Source organism: Sinocyclocheilus rhinocerous, unplaced genomic scaffold (genome assembly GCF_001515625.1).
Source record: "Sinocyclocheilus rhinocerous isolate Xijiao unplaced genomic scaffold, SAMN03320098_v1.1 scaffold1351, whole genome shotgun sequence".
Classification (NCBI taxonomy): domain Eukaryota; kingdom Metazoa; phylum Chordata; class Actinopteri; order Cypriniformes; family Cyprinidae; genus Sinocyclocheilus; species Sinocyclocheilus rhinocerous.
Window position 1 is genome coordinate 819232 of NW_015654494.1, and position 12755 is coordinate 831986.

Consider the following 12755-nt stretch of genomic DNA (forward strand, 5'->3'; position numbering starts at 1 on the left):
GTTAAACAAATGAATTAAAATGTATACAAAAAAGTATATAACGATTGCTTTAATATTATTAGTAATAGAAAGACAAACATTATAATACTTTCTCATTTGCCGTCAGCATTCAGCAAACACGCATTATATCATTTAAATAAATCTTTGAATGACTAATGAACATTTCATTTCACAAACCTTGCAGCCTTAGTCAAATCTAGTTGAGACCTTGTGAAGTGTGCATTTGTATCCTGCATGATCGCGTGTTGTTCTCTGGGTGATGGTCGATCCGTGCAAATTGAATGCTGACAGGAGGAGAGTTCAGCTTCACTGGAGACGCGTGATCGACAAACTTTAAACTAGTGATTTCAAATTAGGCTGCGCTTTATGCAGTTGCCCACTGTCATATTCATGTCATTTTCATTGCGTGCTGTATGTAAAATGAGTGTTACCTTGGCTTTATTTGAAAAAAAAAAAAAAATGATTCACACAAACTTCCCAGAATACTGAGTGCCCTGTTGTTTACCGTGTTTACTTCCTTTTTAATTAGATTTTGATTAAATATTTATTTATTTGTGAAAAATGCTTTGTCTTCTAAAGTATAAGTATGTTTATTTTACACAATTATTTTTAATCCATTTTCAAATGATTTCAAATTTCTTAAATATAAATTAAAATAAATACAATTATATCGGCTTTATATCGGCCACCCTGCTTTCCAAGATATCGGCATCGGCATCAAAAAACCCATATCGGTCGACCACTACTTCTAAAGTCATCTCTGGCTGTGGCAAGAGCTAATCAGTTAACCTGATTAAGGAACTGATCAAATTAAATCATTTCTGTAAGTGAAAATAATAAAATAGCCAATACATGGGAGGATACGTCTGCGGAATTTGATGCCGCCCCTGAGACTTTTATCAGCAGGAAAGTGTTTGCTGGAGAGCCGTTTTTAAAAAGGCACGCTTATCAAAGAATGCTTTGTGTAATTATGAAATGTGTCTCTGGTTGATAAAGCTGTTAACAAGAATGCCACGGTCCCGGCAGAAGGCAGCAGTTGTGTGTATATTACCTATTTATTTTGATGTACAAGCAGCAATAGCCATTTTACTTTTAATCTGTGATATGAAATATTACACCTGCACGGGTAATGAGCTTCAGAGATCATCATAAATCAGCTAGAACTCGTTTGCTTATGGACACCCAGTGGCGAATGCTAGGCATCATACAAACCCAGCCTTAGTACATAGTAATTGGTCTTTTATTTGTCACAACGGTTGTATTCTAAGAGAAAAACCAGCAGCTGTATATATATTGCGTATTTATTTTGGTGTACAGGCCGTGATAGTCATTTTACTTTTAATCTGCACAGATAATGAGCTTCAGAGATCACCATAAATCAATCTAAACTCATTTGCTTATTACCATGGATGCACGTCTGCAAATCCAACTGACCACTCAGGTTAAGAGGCTTTGCACCTGTCACTTGCGTAATGCCATTAAATCACAAGCTACAATTAAACACAATTACAGATAATAACAGCGGGCGTAAAAGCCCATGTCAAAGCTAACGGATTGAAGGTTTGCAGGGTTTGGGGACGACTTCAGTGCCCTGTTGAATCTGTGCAAGCGCAGATGTTGGCTAAAGTGGCCGGCACACTCAGTCCGCTACGCTGATCATCATAACAGCATCATTATCATTGCGGCTTAACAGCCTCTTAGTCAGGCCAGGGGCGGCCTTCAGAGCCTATTTGAAAGCCTTTCAATTGTTGTTTGGGGTACAGCATGAAAGGCTAGTGCTAGAGAGGTATATATAACCACAGACCTCAAGCCTAATTGTAAATTGACTGGTTGTGACAATATCAAAAAGCTGTTGTGGAGAGAATAGCCATCTAATTATGTGATCACATTGGTGGGGAATGCAGGAATTATAACTCCAGGGCTTTTTCACCATGAATACAAGCCAGGCAGGACAGGGCTAAGGGCTCTTGGCGCGGATATGCCTGATTTCCTTCGTATTTTACCAGAGCAACTGACCCTGAACCAATTTGTGTGTTGGAAGAGTACATCTGCAAGGCAAATTCTATTTCTAGCCCTTCTCCATTACTATTACCCGAAGAGGACATCTTTACTTTGGAGTGCTTGCGGTGAGCCTCTCCTAGTGGATGATTCCAGGTCAGTTGTTGCATCCCGGTGACAATATAGACACTCTTTTCATTTGCATTCGTATGCCCGCAGTTGTTACCGCCATATATAAGCAGTGCTAGCACCGTTACACTGGTTTTATTTTCAGCTCCTGTCTCGACCTCTTTCACCGACACTATAATAGAATTTGCATTGCTCTGACATCTCTATCAGTGACACTGTTCGCTGCTCTCACTCGCCCACCACCAGTCCAAACTCCCCAGCACTTGCCGCCTTTAATTAATCTCAAATCATACTACTCATCTTGTGTTAAAGGCTTAATTTGTGTGCTTTGCAGAAATCCTATTCTGGTGTCATGGCGTGGATAATCCGGCCATGGATCACAGTTACAGTAAACACAGAATGTTGCTCTCCAAAACGCTGATTTTGGAAGGACAAGTACATGTGTGCTATCCTTTCCCCCAAGCTGGAACTTTTAAACATCCCATCTCTGCTGGTTAATAATCGATAGGCAGCCATAATGCTTCCCCAGCCAACACTGTATAATTGAACATGGAAATAAAAGGTCACTGCACAAAACATTGGCTCAAATCCTTTCTTTTGGTGTCAAGGCCTGTGTAAAAACAACAGTTTCCGGTACTAGATGCACTACTTGCGTTTCTTGTAATGTCATGAGCCTTGGCACACCTTTGTGTCTCTCAGAGGGTTCGAAGGATATGACCTTCACACTTAGAGCCTGACCTGTGCCCATTGGCACAGTCTACAGTGTCTGCTTTTCTCTGCCAGCATGTGAGTCACATCAGGTCAAAGAAGTGAGAGGTTTTCCCTCTGCCTTATCCATCCTTGTCTTTACAACAGATCCATTGAAGAGTGTGAAGGCTTGTGTTGGCCTACAACAGCAGGCATCAGCCACACTGGATTCTGTTGAAGAGCAAGAGGGCTGAATTGTCAAAATCTATTGTGTGTTTGTGTGTCAGCTGTCTCTTCGAATTGACCGTAAACAACTATGGAGGAACCGGGGGTGAAATGTCACCAGTGCTTGCCCCGATTAAACGGCTCTGTCGCTAGTGATGTAGACTCGGATCTGTAGGACTCGAATTATATGTATGACGGTGTGAGCAACAGCTCAGTGTGCGCTTTGCTATGATAATGTTTGATTATCCCTCAGCAAGTCCCCTTGAGGGTCCCTGAAGGGAAACAGGTCCTAGCCAAACTCGACTTGGCTACTTGTTCATTCCAGGCCAAGTTGGTTCGTCCAGAAACTTGCTTCTTAGCAACTTTTGAGTAGGTTATTAGCATCCGAATATCCACTGCTCGCCTTTAAACTTTTATATGTTCACCCCAACAGAGTGCCTACTTGTTTATGCCAGGCCAAGTTAGTTCTTCCAGAAACTTGCTTCATAGTAACTTTCGAGTAGGTTATTGCCATCTAAATATCCACTGCTTGTCTTTATATCAGGGGTCTCCAAACATAGTCCTGCAGAGTTTAGCGCCAGCCCTAATTAAACACACCCGAACCGGTTAATCAAGGTCTTACCTGGGCATTCTAGAAACTTCCAAGCAGGTGTGTTGAGGCAAGTTGGAGCTAAACTCTGCAGGACACTGACCCTCCAGGACTGAGTTTGGAAACGCCTGTTCTATATGTTCACCCCAACAGGGGGCCTATTTCATTCTGGGCCAAGTTGGTTATTCCGGAAACTTAGCTTAGTAGAAACTTTCAAGTAGGTTATCATCATCTGAATGTTCACTGCTTGTCTTTAAACTTCTCTAAAGTTGCTTTCGCACCAGAGGAACCTTTCCATAGTTATTTTTGGCCTGTTCGTACCACAGGAACTAGGAACGTATTTAGTTCTAGGAACTTCGTTTAGGGGAACTAAATTAGCTCCTACTTCAGAGTAGGGTCTAAAACAATTCTATAGGAACTACCAGTGACGTAAGTGTATGCTGATTGGCCAAACGCATACAAAACACCGGCTACCCAGCATTTTTAAAAAGCTGTGTAAAAATATTTACTACACGAACATGAAAACAGCGATAATAGCAGCATGTCTGCAGCGTTGTGTTCTTTTCTCAGCCTCTATGATAACATTGCAAATTGTCATAGGAGATTTCGTCAGATTTTCGTGCTCTTTCAATTGTGTAAACTGTGCATTTACATAACATCTCCATTGTCATGAAACCCACGGCACACAACAAAAACAGCTCCAAACATGGCGTCCTCCATTCACGAGTTTTTGACGTTTGTAAAAGCCGTGAATAAAGACGTCGCTGTCAGCCACTTCAGAGTTCCTACTGCTGGTGCGAATGCAACCAGGAAAATGGCCCAAGGAAGAAATTGGCTCTCTAGGAATGACCCTGCTGGCTAGTTCTTAGAACTGAGTTCCTAGAACTACGCTTAAGTTAAGTTCTCCCCTACAGAGGGCCTACTAGCTTATTCTAGGCCAAGTTGGTTCTTCCAGAAACTTGCTTAGTAGGAACTTTTGAGTACATAACTGGTACCTAATGGTCCACTGCTTGTCTCTAAACTTTGCTATGTTGTCTCCTACAGAGGACCTACTTCCTGCTGGCTTCCCCAACATCGACATGGGCCCACAGCTGAAGGTGGTGGAGCGCACGCGCACGGCTACCATGCTTTGCGCCGCGAGCGGTAACCCCGACCCGGAAATCACCTGGTTCAAAGACTTCCTTCCCATCGACCCCAGCACAAGTAACGGACGAATAAAACAGCTCAGATCGGGTAAGATGAAGGGATGCACTTTAAGCCCTACTGCTAATGTTCTTCTGCTTCTGTATCAGTGATTGTAGGTACCCTGCTCTCTTCCAAAACAACCACCCACAGAGTTAGCGCTATAAGTTGCTAGGGAAGCTGAAATGGAAAGATAATGACTTTTAATGAACTGTGTTAGAGGAGCTTAGTCCAGATTTTGTGGCAAGCGTATGATTAATGTCTGGTTTAGGCTAATGAAACTTTATTGAAAGACCCAGTAAAACAGTCTAATTATATATCTCATTAAGTCTAGCGCTCCAGTCGCCCCAAGGCCACCGTTGTGGGTCAGTGATTCGTCAGCAACAGAGAAAAGAAAAATCTATCGGGTTGCATTTGTTTCGGAGCTGTTGACGTAAATCAGTATGGGCAGCAGATACTCGGCTGGCAACCCTTGACCTGAACTCGCTTACCCAGAGTTTCCCTTTTCACGATCCATCATGGCATTTTCAAAATAAAGTTTCAGATTCAAGCAAAGTGGTTTGGCGGTGAGCGGCTACATCTGCTCTCGCTTATGCTAGACTTGAGTGCTTTGTTTTGTGCTGTGTTAATGGACGACCCAGACTCGCCGAGGGGGTATCACAGGCCTCTGTGACGTCGTTGGCAGTGGTACAGGAGCACAAATTCCTTTGACTTCTCTAGTTGAGGACAAGAAGCCAGATTACTGTGCAGCGTGTTGGGCCTTACCCAAACAGTCAGTCCTTTTAGCTTCCATTAGCGATGTCACTAGCCGCAAGGTTAGCGTTTACAGCTCATTTAGCAAGCTAATTTCTCTGCCCTGCTGACAGACGTCCAGATTAATCAGACAAATTTAAGGGACTTCGGGAATGTGTATTTCTGAAAATGCTCATGCTAGCCTACAGTTTGATGAAGCAGCGCTAAAAGTTTAGCGACCTGTCCTCCCTCTGTCTGTGTTTTTGTCACCGTGTGAGTGGGTCATACATGTTGTTGCTGTGCCTCGCTCTCCGTTGTCTTGTTTGTGACGTCTCTGTTTCAACTAAAGCAGGTTTCTAGCATTCACATGCACAACATTGACTAGCCCTCGATAATTAACGTACTACTAATTATACAAACTAAATTCAGTATACACAGCATACAGCGTGTACAAATGAGCTGTAATCATGGTCTTAATTCAATTTGTGTGTTAGTTAGTTATCTAAATGCTTTTAGTAGTATTTGTTTGGCGCGTCTAATTGGTAATTAAATATGCCAACGTTTTCTAAATCTCTCAAGATGTTAATGAATTTCTTAATGCATTAATTGTTTTACCAAGGGCAATTAGTTTGACTGTTTTCACACACTATATATAAAGCATAACCCTGATTCTAACTATACATAACATATTAGTTTTAATCAATGTGATAAAACCAATTTTCAAACTCTAAAACTCACAAAGCTTGTCAAGAACATGTTCAGGTATTTCACTACAGAGAAGCAAATTAAAATAAGAGATAGGTCTTAAATTATATTACTTATTACTTCTTTATAAATGTAATATTATTAAGTATTTATTTATGATGGAAGTTTATATTTATTGTACTTGCACTGATCTTTAATTTCTGCTTCTTTCAAGTAAATATTTTATTTGTAATTATTTAAACTTAAACTTAACTTAAATTAATTAAATTGATCACTGTATAATTATGTAATTAACCATTGTAAAATTATTATAAAATAAGTGTTCTTTTTAAATGTATTAAAAACATTTGAATTATTATTATTATTATTATTATTATTATTATTTTACATTTAATATATATTAATTTTAGTGCTGTCAAATGATTCATCGTGATTAATCGCATCCAAGAAAAATTATTTGTTTACATAATATATGTGTGTGTGCTGTGTATATTTATTATGAATATATAAATACACATGCATGTAAGTATTTAAGAAAGATATGTTATGTGTATATATTAAATATATTTATATATATAATATATAAATTATATGAATATAAAATTTGGAGACTTAACTCCCTCCTTATTCGAATTGTGTTTTTATTTCAATTAGATGTTGGCAAATGTAGAAACCTAGAAATGTTCTCGACCGGTTTTGTGAGATTCCCTCACGATCTAGTCTCTAATATCATTAAACGTGCTCATAAAACGGCTTAAAGTCTGTGTGTAACGTGTCGTCCTGCAAAGGGGTCTTCCGCACTAAACTCTCTTGATTTCAGGGTGCGCGACTGCTGTGAACCCGACCCTAAAATGTGCTGTTTTGTTCTTCCTTTCTGCTTCTTTTTCTGTGCGTTATCATTTCCAGAAGCGATTGGTAAGTGTCTCAGCGAGCGCGCAAGCTTCCTCGTGTCCCTGAAGCAGATGGCATTTTAACTTGGTTTTAAAATGCATGTCCTCCCCTCTCCTTTCCCTTGAACGTCTGTCTGTACCCTCCGTATTTCTTTCTTTTCTCCTCGCCCACTAACATGAAATGATTCCCTGTTTCTCTCGAGCTTTAGAGGATGACACACTGCAGAAAGTGTGTGTGTGTGTGTGTGTGTGTGTGGATTTACTAGTGCTCTCCGTTCACATGCAGCTCTCGAGCTCTCCGGAGAATCCACATATATTTAGATGCTTATAAAACAGAAGAAGAACAGATTAGGGTTTCAGAAGCTCCAGCCAGGTGGTTGCGCCGCTGACCAACCGGACTCACCCTCGCTCGGCTCCGTCACAATCAAGTATCGGTCATCTGAGCAGGAGCCGCTGGGGCCTTGGAGCCTCACGGCCCATCCTGAGATACTCAGAGCAAACACACATCCTCCTTACTGCATGTGCTCGACAGGTGAAGTCAACATGAAACGCCTTCAGAAGACAGTTTACTTCTGTAATGTAGGGCAGCGGTCGCTTTTGTTCATCAGGAATCCATTAGATTGTGAAAAGGGTTCACTTCCAGACCAAAAATTGACAGATAATGTACTCACCCCCTTGTCATCCAAGATGTTAATGTCTTTCTTTCTTCAGTCGTAAAGAAATTATGTTTTTTGAGGAAAACATTTGAGGATTTCTCTCCATATAGTAGACTTCTATGGTGCCCCCGAGTTTGAACTTCCAAAATGCAGTTTAAATGCAGCTTCAAACGGCTCTAAACAAACCCAGCCGAGGAAGAAGGGTCTTATCTAGCGAAACGATCGGTTATTTTCTAAAAACAAAATTACAATTTATACACTTTTAACCACAAATGCTCGTCTTGTCTAGCTCTGCGATGCGCATGCGTACTCTGTGCAGTCCCGTTCAAAACAGTTAGGGTATGTCGAAAAAAACTCCCATCTCATTTTCTCCTCCAACTTCAAAATCGCCCTACATCACTGTTTTACTGTTTTTTGTAAAGGGCATTCGGTACTTCTGCAGCGATGTAGGACGATTTTGGAGTTGGAGGAGAAAATGAGATGGGAGTTTTTCGACATACCCGAACTGTTTCGAACGGGACTGCACAGAGTACACATGCGCATTGCACAGCTACACAAGACGAGCTCAATTTTTGGTCTGGAAGTGAACTACTCCTTTAATTATAAGGCTATAATCTGTTTATGTAAAAAATTATATAACTATTCTTTTAAATATATTAAATACATAATGATAATAATTATTATTATTATTGTTCAAATATTTATGGAATATATTTAAAATAATAGTTGTATAATTTTTACATAAACAGATTTTATTACATAAATATTTGAACAACAACAACAATAATAATAATAATTATTATTATTATTATTATTGAATATATTTAAAAGAATAGTTGTTATTATTTTGTTATTAATAGATTTTAATCATATTATTAAAATATAATTTTAAGTAAAGTATATGAGTGTGTTAGAGGGAATATTTTTGCTAATTAATATTATTTTAATAATTGTGAAATAATTATTTATTTATAATCCCATATTATTTTGCTTATTATTGTTACAGTAAACACATTGTAGAGGCTTTTACATGTTTAAATGTAACATATATTTAATTACGCATTTAAGGCAATAATGTGAATGATAATAATTACAATATTATTATTATTATATTGTGTGTGTAATTATATTTTAGCACTATTAAAATATATTCTTTTAAGTAAATTAAAGTATATGTGTGTTAGATATATTTGTCTAAATATTTCTGCTAATTAATATTATTTATAATAATGATTGAATTATTATTATTTATAATGTAATATTATTTTGCTAATTAATATCAGCGTAAAACGCTATAGATGCTTTTACATATTTAAATTTAATATGTATTAAAATATATATTAACAATATTTTTAAATATTTGATATATATATATTTATTTTATATGTATTAAGTATAATTTCTATTAGTTTTACATTTGTTTTATATTATTTGTATATAACATAGATTTATTGAACTATTTTTCTGATCTCATATGTTTATTATTAGCACTATCCTGTAGCCTTTATGAGCTTGGGGTCTGTTAGCTGCTTTTAATAGGGTTTTGGACGTGCAGCTTAGACTAGTTGAAGTGTGTTTTTGTGCATCAAGGAGGTAAAAGCGTTGACGGGAGGGATTTACTCTGATGAGAAAAAGGCCTGTAGCTGAACCTCCTGCGTTCCAAAGAGAAACTGATCCAAAACCAGGGGCCCGGAGCCATGTTTCTTGAGAAGAAAACAAGATCTGGCATTCTTTTGAACAAGCCAAACGTCTCTGTCCTGATGCATGGATCCGGTCCTGCTGTAGGTAAAAAAAGAAAAAAAAAAGCTTCAAATGAAACAATAATATATAATAATATTACAGTATATATAAACAATTATTTAAAAAATTGATATACATACATTTAATAAATGTGTATGTTTTATATTATATTCAGATATCTAGTTAATAAAATTCACTTTAAAATTAACAATTATTTGTTCAATTGAATTTCTAATTGGATTTTATAAATATTAAATATTTGATTTCAATGTTATAATAAATTATCATTTAATTTATCATAAGCAAGTATTATTATTAAATTGTTTAATATTAATTGGTATTAATATATATGGTTTATTTAATCATACATTGTTAATATTAATCAGTAGTTATATACTGTAAGTATAGATATAAATGTGAATATTTCCTTCCTATAATAATGATGAATACATTTATGTTAATTTCATTTTTATTTATGGGACAATAAAAATATTTCAGTTAAGTAACTATATATCTAAGCATGTATTTGTAAATTGTTTTTAATTAAAATATTTTTTATAATTTAAAAATATTTTTTATAAATTTATATATTAAAATAATTGTGTATTGCTTATGAATATTTTAGTGCTATTATTAATTTCTATTATTATTTTATATTTTTATGTTATTATTATTATTATTATATGAATCATTAATTATATATTCTAAATACAGACATAAATTTGAATAATTAATTTATTATAATAATTACTAAGACACTTATACAAGTATATTATTGATATTATTTTATTTAATAAAAATTTGCCGACTTAGATTTTTGACTGCTTCGGTTGTCGTTCACGCCCGCGGTAGACGGAGCGATCATTTTAATATTTGTTTACACATAATTGTAATGATATTATGAGAGATGAGACTGGCGTTTCAATCTCTGCTTGTGTTTTTATTATTACTCGAAAGCGTTTTAATGCACATATAGACAGTGGCATCTCGACGAGGCGTGTGGCGCGCAGATGGATGAAGACACGCACGCGGCCTCCTAATAAACCGCGACAGTCTGGGAGCTTCTTTCAGCAGTCTCCACTCGATTTGTGACGTTTGTGTGTTTGCGAACCTCTAACCTTTAACTTTTAACCTCACCTAACCAGTTCTTTCCGAAGCTAACCGTGACTTTAAACCAGCTAGTTCTGCTGCCCTGATACTAACGCTCCCCGATCCCTCCTCAACTCCTAAAATACACATAAACTCCTCTAAAGCAGGAATATTTTGCCTGCTTGTGGAAACCCCGTCGACTGCGGCAGCTTCGCTCTTTCCTCTAGTGTTTGCTGTTAGGAGGACGTCAGTATAAACACTAGAGCAATGCTCTTAATGACACTCGCTCAAGGCACAGTGTTAGTCCAAGCATTGTTTTAATTCCATTTAAAAAAAAATGTCTTTACTGTACAGCTTAGCCAAATGAAATTCAAGCAATAAAATAAAAATAAAACAAAGAAATATTCGTAAATATTGATATAGCAATTATATTGATAGCAATTATATGCTATATGAATGAATTGATTTTAATAATTTTTATTTACGCAGTTTATTAATATTATTATCAAAATTGCAAACGAAATTAAGCAATTAAAAAAATACAACTAAAACAATATTAAAACCGTATCAAATTTTATTTCAAACGAATTATGAAAAAAGTATTATTATTATTATTATTATTATATATTGTTGATTTGTAGATAATATAATATAGTCATTAATATAAAAATACATAAACTCTTTTGTTTACACTTTTATTGTATTTTGTTCATCAAGGCACAGTTATTCCAATAATTATTTTAATTCCATGTAAATAATTTTTATTTACTGGAAAGCCTAGCAAAATTCAATTCAAATAATAAAATACAAATAAAACAATAAATATGAATTATAATAGCAATTATATGAATTAGTTGTATGCTATATGAGTTAATTATTGATTTTAATTATTTTAAGTATTAATGAATGAATTTATTCAGCATTAATATTATTATAAAAATTGCAAATGACGTTAAGAAATGAAAAATGCAACTAAAATCATATTAAAAAACGTATCGTTTTATTTAAAACTAATTATTTTATTACAGTATTTATGAAAAAATTATTATTGTTATTATATGATATATAGATCATTAGTATGAATCTATATTCATCTCTTTTATTTACTGCAAATTTTATTGGGTTTTGTTCATCAAGGCGCAGAATTATTCTAAACATATTTAAATTATATTAATAATGTACTATATTAATCAATAATTGATTTATTATTTTAATCATGTTTATATCAATCCGTTTTTAGTACATCATATGTATAATTGTATATATAATTTTAAGATATTATAAATTAGTTAGTATTTATGTAATCCAGTATTATTATTATTATTCTAGAAATTGCGAAATAAACTTAAAAATACTAATAAAGGAATGTATCAAATTAAAATGTAATTTTATTATAGGATTCGTGAAAAAATCATTCTAGATTTGTATGATTGTTGTTATTATTATATGTGATGTATTGCTGTTAGGAGGGTCATTATTACAAACTAAAGTAAATAGAAGCTCTGTCGGTCGAGGCAGGCCTGCTGTAAACGTGCGCTTGAGGAGTTCAGATGAAGCAGGCAAAATATCCTTCACGCTCAGAGACGACCTTCATGCTGCTGCTGGACAAAGAGCTCCGCGAGAGACACGCTTACTTACGAAGAGTGCTCTACTATATTCACTGCATTCAGTCGTCTAGTACGTCAAGCTAACCATTACTGGATATCTCAATGTTTTTTTCTTGTTAAATAAAATGTAAAAATGTCATATATAACATTGTTTAAAAATGTCCTATATAAATTAATTACTTTTAATTAAAGTTTACATAATATAAAATATAAAATGTTATATTTAGTTATTATTATAAAGTGATTCATTTCATTGTGTATTTTTATATTATACTATTTATATAATTGTATATTATTTTTACAATGAATATTATTAATTTATAGATTTTTATATATAGTTCATGAAGGGGAAAAAAACATATTTATTAATATATAAATAGGCTTGTTCTTTGCTGTGCAGCCTAGCAACAAAAAAAAAATTCTAATAATAAAATAAATCAAACTAAAAAATATATATATATTTAATAGTGTTATTTTATTATATAATAATATGAACTTTTTTATATAAACCATAATACTTATTATT

General features: G+C 34.9%; 1 protein-coding gene across 1 annotated transcript in view; it reads left to right on the forward strand.

Moving 5' to 3' along the window:
* LOC107717167 (receptor-type tyrosine-protein phosphatase S-like) overlaps positions 1 to 12755 on the forward strand; it is a 256786-nt gene that overhangs the window by 143762 nt on the left and 100269 nt on the right. The window contains exon 6 of the mRNA XM_016523840.1: positions 4673 to 4861. Within this exon, the coding sequence (XP_016379326.1) occupies positions 4673 to 4861 (189 nt within the window). The remainder of the gene's footprint in view (positions 1 to 4672; positions 4862 to 12755) is intronic.